This window comes from Mytilus californianus, unplaced genomic scaffold (genome assembly GCF_021869535.1).
Source record: "Mytilus californianus isolate M0D057914Y unplaced genomic scaffold, xbMytCali1.0.p SCAF_8, whole genome shotgun sequence".
Classification (NCBI taxonomy): domain Eukaryota; kingdom Metazoa; phylum Mollusca; class Bivalvia; order Mytilida; family Mytilidae; genus Mytilus; species Mytilus californianus.
The window spans coordinates 40,965,515-40,992,732 of record NW_026262734.1 but is presented as its reverse complement, the minus strand read 5'-3'; the positions used below and the strand labels follow the sequence as shown (position 1 = coordinate 40,992,732).

General features: G+C 32.6%; 1 protein-coding gene and 2 long non-coding RNA genes across 6 annotated transcripts; 2 read left to right on the top strand and 1 right to left on the bottom strand.

Annotated features, from left to right (window-relative positions):
- The first annotated feature begins 5,987 nt into the window (after nucleotides 1–5,987).
- On the top strand, nucleotides 5,988–25,412 carry LOC127712525 (vacuolar protein sorting-associated protein 37B-like). Of its 4 annotated transcripts, none has more exons than XR_007987119.1 (6): nucleotides 5,988–6,055; nucleotides 11,284–11,467; nucleotides 12,121–12,292; nucleotides 19,730–19,812; nucleotides 20,499–24,614; nucleotides 24,785–25,412. XR_007987119.1 is itself a non-coding variant. In XM_052219014.1 (5 exons), exons 2-5 carry the CDS (start codon nucleotides 11,303–11,305, stop codon nucleotides 20,778–20,780), a joined length of 702 nt encoding a protein of 233 aa, XP_052074974.1. In that variant the 5' UTR covers nucleotides 5,988–6,055; nucleotides 11,284–11,302; the 3' UTR covers nucleotides 20,781–25,412. The 4 variants fall into 4 exon arrangements, 1 of the variants encoding a protein (XP_052074974.1); XR_007987117.1 differs by having other exon boundaries at nucleotides 20,499–24,727; XR_007987118.1 differs by having other exon boundaries at nucleotides 20,499–24,793; nucleotides 24,851–25,412.
- LOC127712536 (uncharacterized) lies at nucleotides 12,709–15,165 on the top strand. Its single transcript, XR_007987154.1, has 2 exons — nucleotides 12,709–13,394; nucleotides 13,974–15,165. It is a non-coding gene; the product is annotated as an uncharacterized LOC127712536 (long non-coding RNA).
- LOC127712540 (uncharacterized) lies at nucleotides 17,234–19,390 on the bottom strand. The gene is made up of 2 exons (XR_007987158.1): nucleotides 18,364–19,390; nucleotides 17,234–17,750 (listed from the first exon to the last, which is right to left on the bottom strand). It is a non-coding gene; the product is annotated as an uncharacterized LOC127712540 (long non-coding RNA).
- Nucleotides 25,413–27,218: the final 1,806 nt, after the last annotated feature.

Sequence of the window (27,218 nt, the reverse complement as noted above, 5' to 3'; positions counted from 1 at the left end):
ATGATATCCATAAACAGTTGAATATGCCTCAACATTTCTATATGTTAAATATATATACATATCTGGGGTTTTGCTTTTTCTTTTGTGTTTATTTTTTCTCTATTCTATATTTTGTCATTATATATCATTAAGAATTAATAATAATCATTGTAATAAATTATTTGTAATTATACTGCTCTCTTAGGGCGTCCTTGATTGACAATAAAAATATTGTATTGTATTGTATTGTATAATGCAAAACATGAAAGGCTGAACAGCAAAACAAAGTAATTGCATCATAAATGCCATTGCTACATGTGCTACATTGTACATCCAGTCAAAGTAATTTATTTTTTATAACACAGCTATATTCATATATATGCATAAACAAACAAAGTTGCTTACAATCACAGTGACTTTATCGGATGGCATTGTAATATACAACATGTAAAGAAAGTTTCATGTGTACAAAAATGTTGTAAGCTTTAGAATACAATGTAATAGATGATTTGTGAATTAACATGATTAAGTTCACAAATTATTTCAAGTTTGTTATCATTGAAATGATAAACATGATAAAGAATATTGAAATATTTCATTTATACTACCAATTTAGAAGTTCTTATAAATGTATATATATATGTTAAAATAACATTAAACATTTTTGTGTGTGACAGTATAAACATGAGAAAGCATTTAAAGAACATGAAGAATGTATGATACATAAATATCAATGATAACCAAAATGCACTTATGTTGTCTTCTTACGTCGTGCAGCAGGTGTGATCCACAGAAATAAGAGGAAAGACCCCAACATAATAAGTGTCAAATGTAACATTCCTCTGTGGCTTTTCTGCTCTTTTTGTTTCTCCTGCATTTTTTCTTTATACATTTCATATTCTTCTCCTTTTAAAAGTTTCCTTCGATATTCTGCACTATTTACTTTGTCTTGAAGACCAGGCGTATACTTTTCCTGTGTGTCATCTTCCCTATATTTTTTAAATCCAAGAAAATCATCATACGCTTTTCTTTTATCTGCGATACTCAAAACATCATAAGCCCTACAAATTTCTTGAAACTTAGTGATTGCATCTGCAGTGGGGTTGACAGAAGGGTGATACTTTTTTACGAGTTTATAATAAGCATTATTGATGTCCTTTTCGTTTGCTCTTGGTGTGACACCAAGTACATCATAGTAATATGTTGGTGAAATCTGTTGATCTTGGCTGACCTCTCCTGATATGGCCCGCACTTGTCCAGCACAATTTCGGGGAAATATCGGAATCAATCGATTCGTCGTTAGACATGTTAATCTCTGAAGAAGTCTTATGTTCTGTATTCGAGAAATTATCATATTCGCAGCAAAATTACATAAAGTACACACCCGATCATGGATTAGTAAAGTTATCTTATGTTTCCGGTAAAGACTTTAGCGCCATCTATCAAGAAAAATGAACGGGACTACCTAGTTTCCAGACGCGAAAACCGTCTCGCAATCTGCTGTGGATATTTTTTTACTCAAGCAAGGGATTTGTATAGAAAGAAGGTTCTAACTATACAAATCCTTGCTCAAGCGCAAACAGTTCTTGAGTGATCTGTTACGTTGTTATTATCAGTTGATAATCATATCTCACAAATTTGTAAAAAAGCTGCAAGTCGGACAACTTAAAATTCGGCTTAAACGTATTGGCAAATATTTAAACAGGTTGGGACGTCTAACAGCTTACTGATCTTTCATTCTTTCAAATTTTAATTATTTTCCGGTAATTTGGCATTTCTGTAGTGAAAAAAATTCACAAAAAATTGAAAAAATTCAGGAAAGAACTCTCCGCTTCATATATGAGGACTATATAAGCAGCTATGAAAATTTACTTTTGACTTCTAAACTTCCTTCTTTAAAAATTCGCAGACTTAGAACCATTGGAATTGAAACATTTAAAATTGTACACAAGAAAAGTCCAAGTTATCATCGTGACTTAATAAATATCAAAACCCAACGTTATAATTTTAGATCCAATGATACAGCTGATATACCGAGAGTAAACACTCACAAGATATGGGCTAAAATCGTTCCGTTATAGTGCTGCACAATTATGGAATGAGCTGCCAAACCACATCAGACAGGACTGAAACTTCTTTAATTCAATTTTCCAATCTAATACAGACCTGGAATGGCAGCTCATGCCAACTTGATGTAATGCATGCAATTAGTGCTTTATGATTTGAGCTTAGCTTGGCTTTTTAGCTGCTTTTTATGCTAAATTAGTTTGCTTCGATTTTATAATTTATCTGCATGAACAATATTATTTTATTTTGCTTATGTGCTTGACTGCTTGCTGTCTTATGCCTTATTATAGGTATGTTAGTTTGCATGTCATTTTGTTTGCGTGTAATGTTTTATAATGTCGATTTTAAAAGCTCACTAGAGCTTGTGTTACTTTGTTTGCAATGTATCGACAATAAATAAAACTTTGATTTGATTTGATTTTAGTTATATAATCAAACAAATATCTTGTAAATAGCTTTTACATCCTCTAAAACTTTTACGTTACAATCTTTTGACAGTTGCCTAAAAATGTAAAACCTCAATTCTTCATACTTTATATGGTAGCATGTGATCTTGGCTTAACTTCCTTTTCGCATAATAGAACTCAACATGATTGCTTTTTTATAAGTTAAGAGTTGTAATCAGCAGTTCACTGAGGATTTTATATGACCCTCTGTAATAAAACCAGAGACATATAATACATACATTGTATGTCACGCTCACGGAATAAAACTTATTGGAAAATTTCACTAAAAAAATGTTGAAAAGATGACAATCCACCCATGCTTCCCTATTTATCATAGCAAAATAGAGCCCCAACTTATTGACATACCTCCTAAATATATAAATAAAAAGATGTGGTATGGTTGCCAATGAGACAACTCTCCACCCATAAACTCAACTTTAACATGGGACAGAGCTTGCACACTTCTCATAGTAATTGACTTTCGGTTAGACTAAGATACATAGAGAAAAATGACCGTATATACACATTGTTGTTATGATAATAGAATAGTGGCCGGTGAAAAGACCAAAATGATTTTGATTTGGGAAGAATAAGGTTCAAAAATCTAACAGAAAACTGGAACTATATATATATATTGTGATGAATATATTTACCCAGTACTAGTCCTAGCAGAAAATAAAAGAAAACATGAAATTTTACCCACTGAAAAATCAAAACAGAAATTTTCTGAAAACAGTCACAATTCGGTTTGTTTAATTTAATATTTTACGCAATGCAATGTTTGTAAAAATATCTGTTAAACATAGGGTTCCACTTTTTTTCCTTTGGCGACTGAAAGATTTTTCTTCGTATTCCATAAGGAATTTCTCTTTGACATACAAATAAGATCATTTTGTTTGGTAGCTAAAAGTTTATTTTTTCAGAAAATAATGTAAATACCAATTTTTTAGTTTTTATATCTTGGTGTGCTGTCTGGAATTGTTCGCAGAACTTTATTAATTGCTGTTTAATTTAGCTACAATTTTACAACTTTATCAATTGCTGTTTAATTTAGCTACAAGTTGTCTCGACTCGGAAGATTTAGAGCTTATATGGTATTAAACATTTGGGAATTGTTGATTACCGTATATGATATTAAACACTTTGGAATTGTTGATTACCGTATATGGTATTAAACACTTGGGAATTGTTGATTACCGTATATGGTATTAAACACTTGGGAATTGTTGATTACCGTATATGAGCCTCTAGACAAAGACATTTGTCTTTTTCAGTAATGACCTGTAGTCTCATTGACACATACGTGACCACACATCTCTTTTTATTCATATTTTTGTAGTCGTATATACGTTTAGTTACTCCTATAACAAGTAAGTGTGTAAATCTCCTTATATATTAAACCTTTTAATAACTTGTGCACAGTTTGTTGCCGGTAATGTCCCGATGATTACGTTTCTGACGACGTCATGCAATGATGTCCAGTACGCTACTTCTGCTAATTAGATGAAACTTTTACATGTATATATATAATAATACAATTGTACACATAATTTTAAGAAGTGTTCTTATTTCTAATACATCTCTAATAAATTTGTATAAATGATTACATTCAATAATATTTTGTGGATTTAAAAGTTTAGAAACTGAAAAATAATTATTATGTGAATCTTTCAAATCTAAACCATAACATTGGAAAAAAGTTTGCCATATATCTTTCTATTTATGACAAGATATCAAAAAAAGTTCTTCTGTCTCTACTTCAGTGCAGAATTTGCAAAAACGTCTTCTCTTGGAATTTTGGGTTTATTATATCTACCCGGCCCGCTCTATATGTAAAACATGAGAATTGATACGTAGTTGTGTAATTTTACTTTTCATATTTTTGGTAAGATTGGTTTCAAGCCGATAGAAGCGGAGAACAAAATTTGGAACAAAAATATTACTGAAAAGCACCAGTTTACTGTCCACAGCTCCAGATTTGATTTTTTGTATTTACTATATAGTTCCACCGTTTTAATTTTGAAACCATATTGAATCATAGAAAAATGGGTTTGAACCGACATCCAAACGATCCATGATTCTGTAATGAGGAGTACCTAAATTGCATCCATGCTTAAACTCACATCCGTAAAAATCGAATAAATGATGTTTTGTTTTATTTCTCCAAATATTTAGAACAATTTGACATGAGTCCATGCTTACTATTAATTTTTTACCTGGGACATAGTATATATTAAGTATAATAGTTGTCCCAATTTTTAAGAAATGGATGCCTGCAACATATTTCAATTGCTCTTTTTAAAAAGTTGACTTTTTGTGGACGTCGCCTGCGACGTTTCCGTAGATTTGATTTTTTCCAGTGAATACTTCATCTGTTGATACATACTTTGAACGTTCTGTGTATATTTATATATTTATTATGTTGAAAACTTGCACAATGTCAAATCATAAAAGTACAAATTGTTTAGTCTCTAAGAAATCTTGTAAGATTTCCGCGAATCCATGACAAATCGCCCCACTGGCAAATCGCCCCACACCTAATCGCCCCACTTTTTCACCAACTCGCCCCACTTTCTAAAAAATCGCCCCACTCTTGTTTACCAACTCGCCCCACTTATGAAAAAGGATAAAATCCCATTGAAAATAGGTTGGATAACTTGCCCAACTTATGAAAAGGGTTAAAATCCCGCTGAAATAAGGTATGCCAACTCGCCCCACTCATGACAAATAGATAAAGCACGATGAATTCAGTAATGCCAACTCGCCCCACTTATGAAGTGTTTAATTATTCTTAATTCAAAGAAAAAAGTAACCAATCCGTTTAGTGCTATAAAACAAATTGAAATCCTTCAATTGTTATGATAAAATATCGGATTATGATACAATTAACAGGTTTCTTTTCAATTGTTATGCAAATAACTAAGCTTACAAGAATAAAGTTATTCTCCAATAATACGAAAATTATATGATAATGAATAATGTATTTACAACTATATTTTGAGAAAGTGAAACATCATTTAATTTCATAATAATCTAATAAATTTGCGTTTTTATGTATTCTGTGTAGATAAGTTTTCATTTAAGTGGGGCGAGTTGGCAGACCTGAAAATTATATATTCATCTAGATTTTACCTTTTTTTCATTAAGTGGGGCGAGTTGGCAGGAGAAAAATTAACGGGATTTAACCCTTTTCACAAGTGGGGCGATTTTTTAAAAAGTGGGGCGAGTTGGTAAACCAGTTTGGGGCGATTTTTTTAAAAGTGGGGCGAGTTAGTGAAAAAGTGGGGCGATTTGGTGTGGGGCGATTTGCCAGTGGGGCGATTTGTCCTGCTTCCATTTCCGCTTCTATTTTTGCTAAATGGGTGCAATTTGGGTACTGATACGTTACTTTCCTCATGGAAGTATTATATTGTCAATATAATACTTCCATGCTTTCCTCAACTCAATTTGTATGTGCGATCGGGTTCAGCGGTCTCATTGTAGCTACTCTAAAGGGTCTGACGTCACATCCAGGAAGTTCTCTGAAGTGTTACCAAAATATTTTGACTTAAATAATCTCTCATGTAAGAAAAGAATGGCGTGACTGATTTGTGTTTTATTTAAGAGATTTCAATCAAGCTGGTTTTCCAGGCTTTTACATGTTGTGTTAGTGTTAAACACCCAGTGGCATCCCTGACCCTTCTATTTTTCAAGTTCTTTCAGACTGTCATTCATACCCTGATATGAGTGTGTATAGTTTGCTTTTACCTGTGTGAGAAGACGTTGTTTCAGTCGCAAAAAAAAAATGTATTGTATTTAAACTTTGATGAATCAGATAATATTAAGAGTCATCATTTTGGCCACTAAGACAGTGATCATGTACTTAGCCTGTTAGTGTTGGGGACTTTTTACCACAGGCACTTGTTTCTATCCATGGGAAGCCCCACTATCAACGTATATTTACGAGAAGGTACCCAACTACTTTTTTCACCTCTCCGCTTCAAACCCTTATTTTGCTGTCAATTCATTCTCAAATTTATTGTTCCATACACCATTCGATTCGTGAAAAGTTTTTCTTTCAGATGGTATGGATTGTATTTACCCTTAGGGTACCCCTTACCTCCAATACACAAGATTTGTCAATAAATATTCATGTGATTGTTTTTAGTCCTCCTACAAAATACAATAACTTCCGGTATCAAAATTTCACGGACTGAATCCTTATTAAAAAGAAAAATAACGATGCTACAAATATCATTTCACTGGGGATTTTTTTAGTTAAATTTTAGAAAACAAAAAATATATGGGATATATTTATTCGTGTAGCCTTTAAAGTTTTAGTCCTAGATAATTTGCATAAAACAGTGAATGATAAGTCTAGAGAATCACAAATGAATAAGTAAAATCTAGAGAGTGTAATGACCTTTAACTTATGAATAACCCTATGAACTATGAACCGACCAATCACAATCAGTATTGAAATTCGCTGCCTTAAACCGGTAGTTGTTGTATTTTGTAGGAGGACTAAAAACAATCACATGAATATTTATTGACAAATCTTGTGTATTGGAGGTAAGGGGTACCCTAAGGGTAAATACAATCCATACCATCTGAAAGAAAAACTTTTCACGAATCGAATGGTGTATGGAACAATAAATTTGAGAATGAATTGACAGCAAAATAAGGGTTTGAAGCGGAGAGGTGAAAAAAGTAGTTGGGTACCTTCTCGTAAATATACGTTGATAGTGTAACCCGAATAATTCAGTCCCTCCCCGTGATCGACTCTCCCACTCGCGAGGGATGTAGCCATCGTAGAGCAGTGGAATATAACGACTGAATTATTCGGGTTATTGATAGTGGGGCTTCCCATGGATAGAAACAAGTGCCTGTGCTTTTTACTGGGAAATCTTGGTCCGTTAGCCTATATTACACAAAATCACCTTGTGTCTGTTCTCCCATATTATAATATTCTTATTTAAGTTACCTATCCTATTGTATAAAAAAAGTTAACATTAAAAAGGAAATGATGACCCCAGGTGAGCTTTTCTCATCACTTGGCATCCGTCGTCGTCATCCCTTAACTTTTACAAAAATCTCTGAAACCACTGGCCAATTTTAACCAAACTTGGCCAAAATCATAATCAGGGTATCTAGTTTAAAATATGTGTTCGATGACCCCGCCTGCCAACCAAGATTGCTGACATGGCTAAAAATATAACACAGGGGGTAAAATGCAAGTTTTGCCTATTATTTTGATAACCGCTATAAAAAGAGAAATTCTGACATGAGCAAAAATGTTCAGAATGTTGAGCTCTAATTACTATTGGCCATTCATGTCAAAACTGTCAGATGACTTCTAATGGGAGTTATTGCCATTAAATGACAAATTTTACTATTTTAAAAAAAATTTCCGTATTATCACGAAAATTACAAAATGTATAATAGAAAGACAGAAACTTTCTGATCAGCGAGACAAGATTATTAAATAAGTCAACATGACCAAAATCATCAGACATCTCCTTATTAGAGTTATTGCCCTTTAATGATGATTTTTACCAAATTTTTGCGTTTTTGCCTAAAATCTTAATAGATAGATAGAAACTTTAAAAGCAAAAATGATCAGTAAGACAAGATCTATAAATAAGTCAACATGACCAAAAGTCGACTCCTTACAATGCCTTATGGAAGTTATTGCCTTTTAATGATGATTTTTCCCATTTTTATACGACCGCAAAAAAATTTTTGTGGTCGTATATTGGTATGACGTTGGCGTCGTCGTCGTCCGGCGTCGTCGTCGTCGTCGTCGTCTGGCGTCGTCCGGCGTCGTCCGAAGACACATTGGTTTTCGCACTCTTAACTTTAGTTTAAGTGAATGGATCTCTATGAAATTTTACCACAAGGTTCAATACCACAAAAGGAAGGTTGGGATTGTTTTTGGGGGTTATGGTACCAACAGTAAAGGAATTAGGGGCCAAAAAGGGGCCAAAAATAAGCATTTTTGTAACTTCCAGACATAACTTGTGTGTTAGTGTATGGATCTCTCTGACATTGTACCACAAGGTTCCATATCACAAAAGGAATGCTGGGATTGATTTTGGGGGTAATTGCCTCAAAATTTTAGGAATTAGGGGCCAAAAAAGGGGCAAAAAACAAGCATTTTTCTAGTTTCATAACAATAACTTGTGTGTAAGTGTATGGATCTTTCTGAAATTGTACTACAAGGTTCCATATCACAAAGGGAAAGCTGGAATTGAGTTTGGGGGTAATTGCCGAAACATTTAGGAATTGGGGGCCAAAAAGGGGCCAAAAATAAGCATTTTTCTAGTTTCCAGACAATAACTTGTGTTCAAGTGTATGGATCTCTCTGAAATTGTACTGCGAGGTACCATACCACAAAGGGAAGGCTGGGATTGATGATGGGGGTAATTGCCTCAATATTTTAGGAATTAGGGGCCAAAAAGGGGCAAAAAACAAGCATTTTTCTAGTTTCAGGACAATAACTTGTGTGTAAGTGTATGGATCTTTCTGAAATTGTACTACAAGGTTTCATATCACAAAGGGAAAGCTGGGTTTGAGTTTGGGGGTAATTGCCCTAAACGTTTAGGAATTTGGGGCCAAAAAGGGGCCAAAAAACACATTTTTCTAGTTTCCAGACAATAACTTGTGTTCAAGTGTATGGATCTCTCTGAAATTGTACTGCAAGGTACCATTCCACAAAGGGAAGGCTGGGATTGAGTTTGGGGGTGATGAATCATAAGGGGGTTCAAAATATTTGTGGGGGGGGGGATTTTTTTTTTTTTCATTTTTTTTTTCTTTTAAATTTTTCCATTTTAAGTTGGTTATTTCTGATTTATATTTAAAAGCAAATAATAATGATATGGTAGGAGATACACACCAAACAGGATGTGTAAATTATTATATAATAAGTATTGTGCAATAGCAAGAAATTTTCAATTGCGCAGTATTGCACAATAGCAAGAAATCTTCAATTGCACAGTATTGCGCAATAGCAAGAAATCTTCAATTGCACAGTATTGCGCAATAGCAAGAAATATCCAATAGCACAATATTGCGCAATAGCAAGAAATTGTCAATTGTACAGTATTGCGCAATAGCAAGAAATATTTAATAGCACAGTATTGTGCAAAAGAAGATACTTCGTATAAATTGCTTATTTCTTGACCAATTTCAATGGGGTTTTATTCTTGAATTCTTGGGTTTCTTTAATATGCTGAATCTAACCGTGTATTTAGTTTTTGGATTTTGGGTCCCATTTTTTTAATTGGTCCAAATTGAGGTCCAAAGGGTCCAAAATTAAACTTTGTTTGATTTCATCAAAAATTGAATTATTGGGGTTCTTTGATATGCCGAATCTAACCATGTATTTAGATTCTTAATTTTTGGTTCCGTTTTCAAATTGGTCTACATTAAGGTCCAAAGGGTCCAAAATTAAACTTAGTTTGATTTTAACAAAAATTGAATTCTTAGGGTTCTTTGATATGCTGAATCTAAACATGTATTTAGATTTTTGATTATGGGCCCAGTTTTTAAGTTGGTCCAAATCGGGGTCCAAAATTAAACTTTGTTTGATTTCAACAAAAATTGAATATATGGGGTTCTTTGATATGCTGAATCTAACCATGTATTTAGATTTTTGATTTTTGGGCCGCGTTTTCAACTTTGTCCACATTGAGGTCAAAAGGGTCCAAAATTAAACTTTGTTTGATTTCATCAAAAATTGAATTCTTGGCATTCTTTGATATGCTGAATCTAACCATGTATTTAGATTTTGGATATTGGACCATAATAGGTGAATGTCCAATTTAAAATTTTTAAGTTCTTAGACCACATTCATTCTGTGTCAGAAACCTATGCTGTGTCAAATATTTAATCACAATCCAAATGCAAAGCTGTATCAAGCTTGAATGTTGTGTCCATACTTGCCCCAACTGTTCAGGGTTCGACCTCTGCGGTCGTATCAAGCTGCGCCCTGCGGAGCATTTTATTCCGATTTTGTCTATTATCTGAAAAATAGATAGATAGAAATTTTAAATAGCACAAATGATTTGCAAGACAAGATCTACAAATAAGCCAAATGGTCGAAATCTTCAGTTGACTCATTATTGGAGTTATTGCCATTAAATGATAATTTTTTTATAAAAAAATAAATAGGTAAATACAAACTTTAGAAAGGAAAAATTATTAGCCAGATAAGATCTACAAATATGTCAACATGACTGAAATTGTCACTTAACTCTTAATAGAGTTGTTCCTCTTTATTGATGATTTTACTAAAAAGTGGCCATTGTTGTAGAAGTAGGTGAGCGACACAGCCTCTTTAGAGCCTCTAGTTTCACTTCCCGTTAAAATTGAAATTGAAATTTGGACCATTTACTTGGACAATCATCCTCCATAATATATATTCATTTCAGAATCACACAAAATATCATAGAAATTTAAAGTTTAGGGAATATATGTACTACAGATTTAAGCATCTTTACATAATTTTCATCTCGGTTCACCATCTCATTTCAAAGATGGTAGATTTATTAAGGGACTTCATTCATGGGTACTGAACTGGGATCCTATTCCAATGTTGGCAGGCAAAGACCAAAAAATGTCCAATTTTACAAAAGTAACAGAATTCAAGAAACCAATGTTTAATAGTGTGTTGGTTACAGTTTTCGTCTTTCTATAAATTTGTCAGTACATGTAAGGACTTTGGTGTCATATACATAATTTCATACTTCACTACTTGTTGCTTTTCCAGTAAAATACATTGTAAGAAAATGTGTTTTCTCTATTTACACAGATCCTGATGTTGTGTCGATATGTTCAATAATTATACTGATACAGACATGCAGATACAAGCACCAAAACTTACACCAAATGACCATGAAGTACAAGGTCTCATAGAAAGCCGCAATAAACAAGAACTTCAGGAATTGTTAGACGATGAAGACAAGTTAATTGGATTAATTACTGATTTACCTCAGGTAAAAAAAACCCAGCTATTATTAAAATGGTTTTTATTCAAATTAAACTGTATAACTTTGTTGCACTACAATTGAAAATATGAAAGAGTCCTCATCAATCATGTTAATGAATATCTGTCTATTGACTCAATATTTCAAGTCAGAGGTTTTTTTAAGGAAAACAGCATCAATCTATTATTCAAGTCTTCTTAATAGAATAGGGGAACATTTAAATTAATAAGCTGAAAGAAATTATAGTACATGTAAGTACAATTGACATTAAATACTCATATAAAGTCTGCAAAAGAAATGTTAAATGAGGTCACTAAAGTTTAGAAAAAAAAATCTTCCCAACTGATGACAGTTGAATTTTTCTACCATAATGAATTACTGATTGACCAGGCGTTAGCCCAGTGAATCACATAACATAATTATCAACTAAATATTTGTGTACCAGATATAAATATAATTTTATTTTTTTCATTAATCAGAAATCTAGATCAACATAGAAAAAAAATCATTATCTATGTACAAACACAAATGGTCTATGCTGAAGGTATTTGATGAAAACATCTGGTACATTGTGTTTTTATGTTTCTCATTCAAACAACAGCTAATTTTGTACACTGGGTCTCTTTCTGTTAAATGAGTTTTAAAAACATTTTATTTTGTAGGTTAAAAGGTTACAAACGGATAAAGAAATGACAATAGTAAAAAACAAAAGTATGGCTGAATATAACCTCTCTATAGAACCAAAATTATATGAAATGAGGTCAAAGGTGGCAGCAATGTACGAGGAGGCTAATAAGCTTAAAACAGAACTTGCTACAGATAAATCTAGACTTGGTAATAAGCAGTATCCAAATGATAGAGTTCTGTAATTTGTTGTACACACAAGATGATAAATAGTCAAAAATACACTAACCCACTGCATTTTGATGGACCTGTCCTAAGTCTGGAGGCTGTTGTTCAGTGGTTGTCGTTTGTTAGTGTGGTTCATAGGTGTTTCTCGTTTCTAGTTTTTTATATACATGTAGATAAGACCGTTGGTTTTCCAGTTTGAATTGTTACACTAGTCATTTGGGGCCCTTTATAGCTTGCTGTTTGGTGTGAGCCAAGGGTCTGTGTTGAAAACCGTACTTTGACCTATAATTGTTTACTTTTTAAAGGCAGTGCTTTAATGCCTTTCTAGTTGCCGGGTTAATCCTTCCTTCCGCGATATCCAACTTATCCACGTGGGGGGCCATTAGGCTCCAAGTAGATCCGGAAATGTTGAATTCTCTCCTCTTCTTATTATGATATAAAATGTTTTTTGTTTCATTTCATTTACATTGGGAAATAGAGAAACGATCATTGTGTTTTGTTAGTTTTAAAAACTTTTGATATATTTGTATTTTGCATTATAAGCAGTCAACCGATTGACAAACTAGAATTATTTGAATTCCGTGTGGAAAGAGCTCGGGTTAATTTCGAGTGTTATCTGCAATCTAGATGTTTATAAATCATTTCAGTCGTTGATATAATAATTAAGAGTCGACTGAACATTAATTATATTATACAATTTAAAGCGCATTTCTGTTTATGCACGTGAACCCGTCTAACGTTATTGTTATTTCGCAGTTATATAAAGTAGAAAATTATCGTTCCTGAATAGGTGGCGCCGTGGTAGCCGATCCTGTTCCTCAACTTCCGGTTTCTGCACTGTGCAACTATTTCAGTTACATTTTAAATTAACGATGCCAAGTACTTGTTGTTGTGTACCTGGATGTCATTTAAGAGAAGGAGATGCATTTCCAAATGACTTAAAAAGAAGGAAAAGTTGGATCAACGCCATGGCCTAAACGCAGATTGGACGAGAACACGATTTCATCGTGGAGTCCATCTCAATCAGCTGTTGTTTGCAAGGCACATTTTACTGAAAAAGACTACGTGCAGGAAACTATTCATGGTAAAACTCTATTTTCTTTTTGAAATATATAGTTATATATGTAATCGCCATGCGAATAAACCAAAGCCTGTTTACAACCGCAATTATCGTTTTAGAATAAAAGGGGGTGGTTAATTCAAGACGTCATAATTTTTTGGATTACGATTCAATGTGATCTGTTTGAGATTTTTTGGTGATTGCTACAGTTATAATGATTTCTTACAAGAGGTATATCATACTGAGAATTATTTTAGCACTAATTATGCTAATGTAGTAATGACAGGAATGCATAAGCTATGCCTCATAGACTTTCTTGAAAAATATCAATGACAATGTTAACAGGAACAAAACAATGACATGCTCTCATCAATATTATAGTTATTTAGGTACAAACAATGTACGTTTGTTGCATAAGTCTCTCATTGTTTGTCCTTTGGATTTACATAACATACATTGAATCAGGCAAACATAGTTTTATCCAGATTGTAATGAATAAATCTAGTTAATATTTCGCCAGGTAATACAAAGTCATGAAAGTATACATTGCTAATGGAAGTTCATTTAATTATCAAAAAACTAATGTTTTATAACCTTTTTCAGGGCGCAAACCCACCATACAGAGACCTAAGTCTACTGCCATTCCCAGCCTATTTTCCTGGACCAAGCAAGAGACTGAATCGTCCGCAAAAAGAAAAATCAGGGCAGTTTCCTGTGAAAACAAAAGAACTAAACTTGATGAATATTGTAGTAGAAATCTAGAGGAAAGTTTTGATTGTAAAGTTGGTTTTCCTGAAGAAGTCATTCATACTGCAGAAAGGATTTATGACTGTCCACCACCAACTGCTGAGCTAATGTTGAGCTTCAAAGATGGAATTACGCAAACACCATCAATGTCTATGTTTTCAGCAGAGAATTTTGAAATGAAGACACGTGACACAGCCATGCATTTTTATACCAGTTTAGAGTTGTATACTAAATTTTTATTTGTTTTGACCACACTTGGTCCAACAGCACATTGTTTGAGATACATATATTTTCAAATTGATAGGGTGTCAGTTGAAAATCAGTTTTTTTATGACTTTGATGAAATTGAGGCATTATATAACCAACTTTGAACTTTCTAGATTCTAGATTGAATCTAGTGTTAAGAATATTGTGTATATACATGGATTGTTTTTATGCCTAAACAGTGGTGTGAGGCTAACACTTGGCCATCTAGTGGTTTAGTCAGGCATTTTTCGCCATCCAACTTCAAATTAAAGTTTCCTACGACTTGGATTATTATTGACAGCACAGAATATCCCGTGATAAAACTAAAGCTCCTAGAGCTCAGGCAACCTTTTCATCATTTAAAAACAGAAACACTGAAAATACTTGTATGTTCGACGCCTGGTGGTTTAGTCAACTATGTCTCTACTGCATATGTTGGTTCTACCAGTGACTATGAAATAGTTGAAAGATGTAGAATACAAAATGTAGTTCAGTTATGTGATCCAGGTGACAGTGTGATGGCAGACAAAGGTTTAAATGTGCAAGATTTGTTTGCTAACTTTTTTCAAAAAAAGAAACAGAATTAGTTCCAAAACTCTTATACGGGATAGAAAAGTCTCCAATTAACATGTGCACATAGAGCGAATTATTGGACTTGGCAAAACATACAAAATTCTAACAAATCCTATGAATGGAACTGAAACAAAACTTTCATCTGAAATAACATTTAGTTGTTTTATGTTGTGTAATTTTAAAACTTGTATTGTGCCAAAGGATGCAGAAATAAAAGTGACGCAATGAATTTTGTTCTGATATATATATATTTATAATTACATGCACATGTAAATTGTAATGCATATAAAAATAAGGAGATGTGGTATGATATTCAGTGAGTTTATCGAACTAAAGTGCATAAGAAATGGGTTTAAGCAGTTACAGGTGTTACTGTCACCGTACAATCTCCAACAATTGAGAAAAACTTGTACCGTGTAAAAAATTTCAGAGATCTTACCACTAAGTTTTGTTGTCTCACCTTGACTTTGGTGAATTGTTTATATCTGTTGATGTAAATATAAAAAAGAAGATGTGGTATGATTGCCAATGAGATAACTCTCACAAGAGACCAAATGACACAGAAATTAACAGCTATAGGTCACAGTATGGCCTTCAACAATGAGCAAAGCCCATACCGCATAGTCAGCTATAAAAGGACCGAATTGACAATGTAAAACAATTCAAACAAGAAAACTAACGGCCTAATTTATGTACAAAAAATGAACGAATATAACAAATATGCAACACATAAACAAACGACAACCACTGAATTACAGGCTCCTGACTTGGGACAGGCACATACATGTACATACAGAATGTGTCGGGGTTAAACATGTTAGCGGGAGCCCAACCTTCCCCCTAACCTGGGACAGTGGTGTAACAGTACAATATAAGAACGAACTATAAAAATCACTTGAAAGAGGCTTAACTCATCAGATGGATAAATACAAATACAAGTGGATGTGGTCGGGTAGTTGTACATCCAAACAAGAAAAAGACAGAAAGTACAGATCTGAGAGTACTTGCAGTTACTGACAGCTAGTTCAAAGCCACTAACAACTGATATAAAAATCTTGCATCTAAGACTAAATTATCAATCTGTAAGCTCCCTTTAGAATTTTATAAATTTTAGATTTTACATTTCTGAGTTATGGTGTTTTATTGGGATTTTCCAGTTTTTGTCGAGCCTGCGACTTTTGTCGCAGAAAGCTCGACATAGGGATAGTGATGTGGCGGCGGCGGCGTTAGCTTACTTCTTAAAAGCTTTATATTTTAGAAGGTGGAAGACCTGGATGCTTCATACTTTGTATATGGATGCCTCATGTTACGAAGTTTCCGTCAGCCACATGTCCAATGTCCTTGACCTCATTTTCATAGTTCAGTGACTACTTGAAAAAAAAGTTAACATTTTTTGTAATGTTAAATTCTCTCTTATTATAAGTAGTAGGATAACTATGTTTGGTATGTGCGACCTTGCAAGGTCCTCATGCCCGTCAGACAGTTTTCACTTGACCTCGACCTCATTTCATGGATCAGTGAACAAGGTTAAGTTTTGGTGGTCAAGTCCATATCTCAGATACTATAAGCAATAGGTCAAGTATATTCGGTGTATGGAAGGACTGTAAAGTGTACATGTCCAACTGGCAGGTGTCATCTGACCTTGACCTCATTTTCATGGTTCAGTAGTTATAGTTAAGTTTTTGTGTTTTGGTCTGTTTTTCTTATACTGTATGCAATAGGTCTACTATATTTGGTGTATGGAATGATTGTAAGATGTACATGTCTAGCTGGCAGGTGTCATTTGACCGTGACCTCATTTTCATGGTTCAGTGGTCAAAGTTAAGATTTTGAGTTTTGGTCTTTTTTTCTAATACTATATGCAATAGGTCAACTATATTTGGTGTATGGAAATATTTTATGATCTTTATGTCAGTCGCGCAGGTTTTATTTGACCTTGACCTCATTTTCACAGTTCATTGCTCTGTTAAGTTTTTATACGCCTGTTTACGGGACGTATTATGGTATACCATTGTCCGTCTGTCAGTCCGTCGTCAACATGTCGGACATTAACTCAAAAATGCTTTTACCAATTTGCATAAAACTTTGGTGAATTGTTTATATCTATTGACGTGAGCTCCCTTTCATTTTTTATAAAATTTAGATTTTACGTTTCTGAGTTATAGGGTTTTATTCATTAAAAAAAGGGGGATTTTCCAGTTTTCGGACAATAAGTCAAGAATGCTTTCACCAACTTGCAAGAAATTGTGGTGAATTGTTTATATCTATTGACATGAGCTCCCTTTCGATTTTTATAAATTTTAGATTTTACGTTTCCGAGTTACAGGGTTTTATTCATAAAAAAAGGGGGGATTTTCCAGTTTTCGGACAAAAACTCTAAAATGCTTACAGCAATTCTTATGAAACTTTGGTGAATTGTTTGTATGTATTGATGTAAGCTCCCTTTAGAATTTTATAAATTTTACATTTTACATTTCTGAGTTATGGGGTTTTATTCATTAAAAAAAGGGGTGATTTTCCAGTTTTCGAACAATAACTCAAATATGCTGTCACCAATTCTCATGAAACTTTGGTTAATTGTTTATATCTATTGTTGTAAGCTCCCTTTTTATTTTCATAAATTTCTAATATGACATTGTGAATTAATTGAACTTTATTTGTTTATAGTCTGACAACAGGTTTACTAAGTATTGCACAACAGCAAGAAATCTTTAATTGCATATTCAATTCATATAACCAATTTCAAGATCTTTGACTACATTTATTCAGAAACCTATAATATGTCAAATATTTAATTACAATCCAAATTCAGACCTGAATCAAGCTTGAATATTGTGTCCATTTTTGTATCTAGTTGTGTTTTGGTCTGTTTTTCTTAAACTATAAGCAATAGGTCAACTATATTTGTTGTATGGAAGAATTGTTAGCTGTACATGCCTGCCTGGCATGGTTCATCTGACCTTGACCTCATTTTCATGGTTCATTGGTCAATGTTTAGTTTTCTTGGTTAATGTTAAGTTTATGTGACAGTTGTAATAAAGCTTTATATTAAGGACTATCAACATAATATCAGTGATTAGTAAAGAAGGCGAGACATTTCAGCGTGTGCACTGTTGTTGGACAACAACTCAAAAATGCTTTAAGCAGTTCGCATGAAACTTGGGTGAATTATTTATAGCTATTGATGTAATCTCCCTATAGATTTTCATAAATTTCAAATATGACATTGAGAAGAATTTGAACTTTATTCTTTATAGTCTGGCAACAGATTTATTAAGTATTGCGCAACAGCACAGTTTATTGCACAACAGCAAGAAATCTTCAATTGAATATAAATTCAATTCATATAACCGATTTCAAGTTCTTTGACTACATTTATTCAGAAACTATAATATGTAAAATATTTAATTACAATCCAAATACAGACCTGTATCAAGCTTGAATATTGTGTCCATTTTTGCCCCAACTGTTCAGGGTTGGACCTCTGAGGTGTATCCAGCTGCGCTCAGCGAATTAGTTTATTTCTTAATTAAGAACTCCTTTTTTCATTCATAAATTACTTTAAACTTGGAAATATAATTTTGCTTGGAGTTATAGTTTCTAAAAAAGTATTGTCATTGAAAGAGTTGACATGTTGCAATGTACATTTATTCTACATAGTTCTATGGTACCAAATCAAAAGTTTATATAAAAGAAAGAAGTCAAAGGTTTCCCATCACAGTTTAGTTACATACATTTTTTTTGTACCTGAGGTCGTTGAATATAGATCATTATATAAATAAGGAGATGTGTTATGATTGCCAATGAAACAACTATCATCCATACTTACCAGTAACAAACCACATTTGCAGAGTTGAATAAAATACAGTTGATAACATTTACTTATTTCTAAAAAGAAAATGCCTAACTATTTTAAACAGTATTTGAATATCAATTATATGGTCATTTTTATAAACTTCCTGTTACAAAACTTTGAATTTTTCGAAAAACTAAGGATTTTCTTATCCAAGGAATAGATTACCTTAGCCGTATTTGGCACAATTTTTTGGAATTTTGGGTCCTCAATGCTCTTCAACTTTGTACTTGTTTGGCTTTATAACTATTTTGATCTGAGCGTCACTGATGAGTCTTATGTAGACGAAACGCGAGTCTGGCGTATTAAATTATAATCCTGGTACCTTTGATAACTAATTTGACTATAAACATAGATAAAAAAGGTACAAACTGGATATAATGCACAAGTTCATAAACAAGTGAGAACAAACGCCTTCATATAGTGCTCAGAATATGACATTCATAAAACTTGTTCAATATCATTAGAGAACTCTAAATCTTAAATACTGAAAGCCACCTCTGATAAGTACACTGTACTATGCAAGATAATGATATAACTGGACTAAAAATACACACAACCTGTAATTAACTGCCTTTACAGCGCTTTCGCGCTTTGATTACACATTGTGACTTGGATGGAGAGTTGTCTCATTGGCACTCATACCGCATCTTCTTATTTATATTAGTATTTATTTTGAAACATGATTATGGCTGAATTATTTTGATGTATGGCTATACATTCAACAGATACCATCAGACATTTTTATAAATCAAAGTGCTATCACTACCAGTTATGAGTAATGATTCTGTTTCACAATTGTTACCTCAACACCAGCCACACTGATTTATTCTACTTAGACATGCAGTAAAAAATAGTAAAGGGGTACTATAAACAATTTTAAACATTGACAGTTTTATATTTTAGAAAACCCTTAACAATGAAAACATTACTTTTTCAGATGCTAAAAGAGGAGAGATTTCCTTAGATGTAATGAGTGTCATGTTACAAACAGAAGCTGCCAAATCGGAAGAAGAAAGTGAAGTAGGTATTTTTATGCATTGTTTCTTTAAATATCATATTGGTCATGTTGGTGACAATCAAAAGCTGTCTGATACATGTACTGTAAAATGGTTTATTTTCAAGGAAATATGAAAATAGCAATTACAGTCCAGACCTGTTTGCAAGGTTTTATTTTCTTGATTTTCATGTTTTGGGCTATTTAACAATCTAGCATTTTTCAATTGATTTGATTATGTTAGGTTATGTTCAAGGATATTCATTCACTTTGCAATTTAAAGCAGTAGGAAATCCGTCTTTTACTTTCATTGCTTTGAAAGGTTAAAAATATGTTTATGAAAATATATGGATCAGAAGTAGCATATATATCAGGAAATTAGATAAAAATAGACACTGTCATACATGTACATGTCATATGTGTGAAATAAATATGAAATGGTCTGATTGTGATTGGCATGCACATTACTACGCGTCGCCAGTAAAACTGCATTTGCGACCGTCAAATCACCAATTGACAGTGGCAACTTTTCAACTACAGTACTGTTATTCCTTAAATAATGTAGCTTTTGCTTTGTTGGCTTGTAGTTCTAGCTATTTTTTAGAAATAGATTTCATGCAAAATGCAATATTTTAATCTGAATAAATGAATGTTTATATGCAACATTTTTTTGTTTTACATATTTTTTATTACATATATTTTGTAATTGTAGAAACTAGCTGATAACTTTTGTGAAGGGAAGGTTGGACTTGACAATTTTTTAGAAACCTACATTTCATCTCGAACTATGTCACATTTACGTCAAATAAAATCACAAAAAATGAACGAACTTGTGCGGGAGCATTCTCCGACTAGGAATAGAGGACAGATAAGTTCTTCATATAACAGTGATATTCGATCTCCTGGACTTGCACCTTATCCTGCATACAGTTCTAGCGCAGGACAGTATCCAGCTTCTGGCTATTCCATGCCACAACCTTATTATGCTAGTTGATTTAAGATACATGGTTTTAGGCTGTGTCATATAAAGAAATAAATGCAACATTTTTGACAATGATTCTTTTTTTCTGTGAAAATTATAATTATATTGAGTGAGTGATTCTTGCAATGAGTACACTTATTACATGTATATATACATATATTTTTATTGTAACTTTTCAATATTAGTACTAACTTGGATAAGGGGTTTTATTATATATTATGTGGTTTGGTACTATCCTATTTGTAGGGGGTACTTTTCTATATATCCTTTTCATACCTTGTATAAAAATTCCTCAATTCAGGCAGTACTATTTAGCAGTGTAGAAGGATAAAATATAGAAACCGGCCCTTAATGAAAGGCCTTGTTGCAAATTGTTAATTTATCTTGCATCATTTCCACTCAATAATTGCCCTGTTTAGATTGTTCTTGGCTGTTTTATTCATTACAATGTTTGACTTTTGTAAAGGTTAATTCTTCAATAACTAAATTCAGGCAATTGTATCATTTTTTTTTTTTTTCCAAAATTGGGATTATTGTCAGTTATTGCTGTTTTTAGAATGGTTGTGCAGGTAACACTTTTATAAACAGTATTATACATGTATATTTGTAATATATTATGCGACAAGGATTTTTCAAAAGTGAAAATTCATGAAATGAGTAAAAATTATAAGCACTCTTACTGTAGAAGCACTACTAAAATATATATAAATATTTTTACACATATGAAATCAAATGCATACATTTTTTTTCATATTTAAAAAAAAACAGTGAAAAGACTATAGATATTATCTATATGTGATGTATGCAAAAAGATGAAACCGTTGGAAGACTGTAGTCTTAAAACATTAAGTTAACTTTTCTTTACAAATAATGCTAAAACAAATGGAATATATTTCTTCTTTCTTTATTTTTTATTTAAGCATCTATGTCTTTTCTATATCTGAATATTATTTAAAAACATCATTATTTGATTTTTTTATTATTTCTGTCAGTAATTTCAATTCAATTTTAGTAATTCTAGGTCAACTATGTGGATAATATTTATTTTGAATTATTGTATTTTTTTGTATTTTGACTGAACTATTATGTAGTGTCTAGACCATTTGTGAATTATATTTTTGTGTACATTTTGTTTGTTTGATGCCAAATTTATATTTAGTTTTAAACTTATACAAGCTATCACTAACAGATAATGTTGTAAGCCTCTTTTGTTAAGTTTGATATTGATTTTTCATAAAATATTTTCATACTGTATAATGTTAAGTGTGGAGTTTGTCTATGTATTGTGTCTGTGAACATTGGGATGAATATTTACTTGTTCCACCCTTAGTGATAAAGATTTGTATTTCTTAGAATGTAAGTTTAACTATTAAATATAAATTCTTTTTTCAATTGATAAATTTGCTGTTTCCAGAATCTGATGTGTTCTCTATAATATTTTCAAAAGTGTACACTGTTGTGATTGGTTTAAAAAAGTCCTACACAATGGAAATTCAACCAATGACTTGATGATATTTTCATTTTTGGGTACGTATACTGAACCCTTTTTCCTTTAGATTCTGAAATGGAAATTTCAGACTGCAATTGACCACTTGATTGCTTGAAAAACCAGGAATGGATGCAAGAACAAAATTTATTACACATATTTAGTCAACTTCAAATTCAACAGCTAATGTTTGGTAAAGCTTAATAAAAACAATATTTTGTCAAATTGTTTGTAAATAAACATCCAATTTGTCAAATTCTTGTGATATTCAAGATTCTGTTTACATGGCTCATGTGCCTGTCCAAAGTCCGTCAGTGGTGTTCTTTTTTTTTTATTTTAATGTATTTCTGTCATTTAGAGAATTTGTGTAGTTGAATGTGTCTGTCTTTATTGCTTAAAATATATTAAAAAGAAGAGAAGAAATTATAACCAATTTCACTACAAAATCATTTTTCAATTTTTCTAATCTGTGATTTAGAAAAATTTTGATTGATCTATCAGACTGGTTGATATATGTTTTAAAAATGTGTATGTTTCATTCTGTTTTTTGTTGTTGATGTTCACAAACAAATGTATATAGTTTTTCTGTTTTTAATCAGTAAATTGAAATGATTTTTTTTTGCGTTATCAGTTTGAATTTTTATAGGAGCTCTTATTCTCTAATATTACATTCAAACATGCCATACTTCTGAATTTTGTAAATTTGGATACATTAAACCAGATTCTTGTGTCCTGTTTTTGCTTTAATCATCATGATTTTGTTAAAGTTTTGATAGAAAAAATAATTTTAAAGCACCAAAAAACTATTTTTTACAGCTCACTCGATCTTTCCTACTACTGAGATTTTAGACTTAAACAAAAAATTACTTACTGCTATTATCAACTAGAAATTAAGGGGGTACACAACACTTTTACTAAAATAAATTTGGTTCGTTTAATTTTCATAAAATCTTGATAAAATATTTACCTTGACCTGTTGACAAAAATATAAAAAAAATCAAGAAATTTGAACCACACAATTTACAGGAATAATTTCATTGGATATATAGCAGTTTGACAAACACTAATTTTGATCATTGAGAAGCTTGATTTCTCTTTACAAATAGTATGGGATTTAAACGCTCAGCTGATTTTTAAAGAGTTAACTCCCTTATATGTTCTGTACCCCCTTAATATTTATGAGCTGAAATTTTCTAATTAAATTAATCAGACACCACTACCTCAACCGATCAGGGGGAAAATCAACTTACAATTTTGTTCTTATATTTGTCTTACGAAAATCCAAAGTATAATTTAGTTGTTGTCATAGTTAGTGTTGTAAAAACAAAATCTGATTGGAAGTAAACCTGAATTATAGTTACAAAACATTAAAAACATTGAACAAGATTATTTCTGTGTTAAAAAATATTGAATTTTACTCCAAATGGTCAACGATTTCAGGTATTTACGTTCGACTTTACACATACCGGTACATATACTAGACATAGTATTAGCAGAGGCTTTTAACTTTATACTTGTATTTAAGAAACCATGTAGGAAGCCAATGGAAGCAATATTTGTTTGTTTTATATATTGGTTGGTTTTGAAAAGTGCTTTTGTTTGTTATGTCAGTACCTCTGTTCACATTAGGGGTTCTATTTTATTGCAGTAATTCAAAAAAAGTTGGGGGTTATACATTAAAATATGCATGGAGCTCAGGGAGGCACTTTAAAATGGGAAACTGTGGATTCATTTATTTTCATGTGTACCAATTTTCTTGGATTGAGGAAAAATTGTTTTTGTGTGTATATTTGATTTCGTGGTTTTTCCAAAGTCTGCATTCAAGCCCTTCGAAAATTTGTACTTCTTTGTACATTTAAATTTGGTCCATTTTTTCCCAGGAAATCTACGAAAATTGGTATCCCCCACTGTACAAAAAAGTATTTGACACAACCCATAGTTGATATTTCAAAGTGCCTCCCCAGGGTCCCATGACATGTGTGTATTTATGCAACAGTCCTGAACACTGATCTACCTATTTTTGCCCATGTGAAATGACTGAAGGAAACCTATCATGGCACTCCATGCAACAGAATATAACATTCTTTTCTAATGTCACTAGGATAAGGAACTCCTTTAATTTATTGGTATAGTTTTATAATGACTGTTTAAATATATAATGACTGTTTAAATGTAATTGTAATTAAAATATTCGTGAAGACAGTTTTTGAGATTGTAGTTACATGATGTGTGTTTTTACATATGTTTTTGTTATTTACCTCTACACATGTGTAGGCATTTCCAGTACAAAGTCCTCCATTGAGGTCTAAAAGATGTGCTTTGGAGTGGGAAGCATTTCCAGTGCAAAGTCCTCCATTGAGGTCTAAAAAGTGTGCTTTGAGTTGTAGGCATTTCCAGTACAAAGACCTCCATTGAGGTCTAAAAGATGTGCTTTGGAGTTGTAGGCATTTCCAGTGCAAAGTCCTCCATTGAGGTCCAAAAGGTGTGCTTTGCAGTGGGAGGCATTTCCAGTACAAAGTCCTCCATTGAGGTCTAAAAGGTGTGCTTTGGAGTTGTAGGCATTTCCAGTGCAAAGTCCTCCATTGAGGTCTAAAAGGTGTGCTTTGCAGTTGGAGGCATTTCATGTGCTAAGCCTTCCATTGTGATTGACTTTTTAGTAACACCCATATCTAATATTATAATTAGTTATGATGTTATGATATGCTGTATCAACCCTAATGTCTGAGGCATTTTTTTTAGATACTGTTTACTCATGTTATGACATTTAAATTTCTTTCCATGGTTGGCCATTACTTTAAATACATACCAAGTTTCATTGAGGCATTGGATCCATACACATTGAATGATACACAAACAATAACAAATTAACTGTTCCGAGTTTGAAGTATTGACCTAGTTAGCTATTTGTTGTGTTAACCATTCATATTAATTTTTTTTAGAGTTCTATAGAAGTCTTGGCAAACAAATAACATATTTAAGAAATTTGGACTTTGAAATGATGCTTTTCTGTAGTAACCAAACCATTGCTTAATACAGTTCAAAGGTTACAAGCTGTAGATGCTATTGAAGTTTCACTTCAATAAATTGAATTGAATTGTTTTATTGTGATTATGATTTACATAAAAAAGAAATTTCACAAAATTAAATATTAAAAAATATTTTCATTGTTTATTGATTATGGCCAGTATAAGTTATTGCATTCAAGTTACATAGATACTGTGAATTCATTTATTTTCATGGACTGAAGAAACATTTTATTTTGGTGGATATTTGATTTCAGGGTTTTCCAAAGTTTGCATATAATAGATATAAGAAGATGTGGTATGAGTGCCAATGAGACAACTCTCTATCCAAGTCACAATTTGTAAAAGTAAACCATTATAGGTCAAAGTACGGTCTTCAACACGGAGCCTTGGCTCACACCGAACAGCAAGCTATAAAGGGCCCCAAAAATGACAAGTGTAAAACCATTCAAACAGGAAAACCAACAGTCTAATCTATATAAAAAACGAGAAACTAGAAACACTTATGAACCACATCAACAAACGACAACTACTGAACATCAGATATAAGCCTATAAAAAATTAGTACATTGTTGAACATTAAAATTTGTGGTTCCCCTTTACCCATAAAAACTGGCACCCCACAAATAATACTGAATCTACAGTATATGTTCTTTTTTTATACATCAGTCTGTCTTCTGTTGTCCATTAACTTTTTCTATAAAAATATTCTAAAAGAACAAGGCCAATTTAAACTAATATGAAAAACATTTCTATAGCGTTGTGTGTTTGATTTTCCTGCTCATCTGGAAAAATTGTAATCTTTATAGCTGTCCCTATCCACAAACAGGGAATTTCATTTTGATAATAAGGAATCCAATTGATTGCATACCTGTTGAGGAAATACCATACAAGAATAAGGAGATGTTGTGAGACAAATATCCACCAGAGTTCAAAAGAAGTGGATGTAAGCAATTATAGGCCACTGTACGGCCATGCAGTTTTTGTTAATTCAAAAGTAAATTTTTTGAGATATTTCTGTTTGATATTGGTCTATTAAAGGTAAAACAAAATATTTCATATTTAAATATATATTTCTCATTGGTACCTTTGATAATTTGTTTCTATCACTTGTATGTAAAAAACACAGGTCAAAACAGCAATTCACTGCAAAGAAGTACACTGCTAAAAGTTAAACTATGTTTCTGGGGGATAACTGTTGTACCGTAGAACTTAAGTTGACCAAACTTGATATGCAGATGCATCATGAGAAGGGGGTGTCACATGCCAAAATCAAGTCACTGTGGCCTTGACTTTGACCTTTGACTTATGATAATAAAACATTACCTGATTCATGTCTGGGGCATAACTGTTGTACTGTAGAACTTAGGTTGACAAAATTTGGAATGTGGATGCATCATGGGAAGGCTTTGTTTCATATACCAAATTTAGTTGCTGTGAACTTGACTTTGACATTTGACCCCTATGATAGTAAAACCTTGTCTGAATAATGTCCAGTGCACAACTGTGATACTGTAGAACGAAGGTTGACCAGACTTGGTATGCGGATGCATCATGGAAAGTCTGTGTGTGGCATACTGAAGTCGGGTCACTGTGACCTTGACTTTGACCTTTAACCCCTTTGATAGTAAAACATGTACCATGGAGATTTTAAGACGATGGTGTCAGGTATGCAGTTTGTTTGTATTGACATTCAGGGTCCTTGACAAGTGTGTCAAGTGTTCTAACTGCTTATTTAACAATTTTCATACAATTACTGATGAAAAAAGTGAAGAATATCTTTGTTTTCATTATTTCATTTTTGTCGAGCCTGCGACTTTTGTCGCAGAAAGCCTGACATAGGGATAGTGACCCGGCAGCGTCGTTAATTAACTTCTTAAGAGCTTGATATTTCAGAAGGTAGAAGACCTGGATGCTTCATACTTTGTATATAGATGCCTA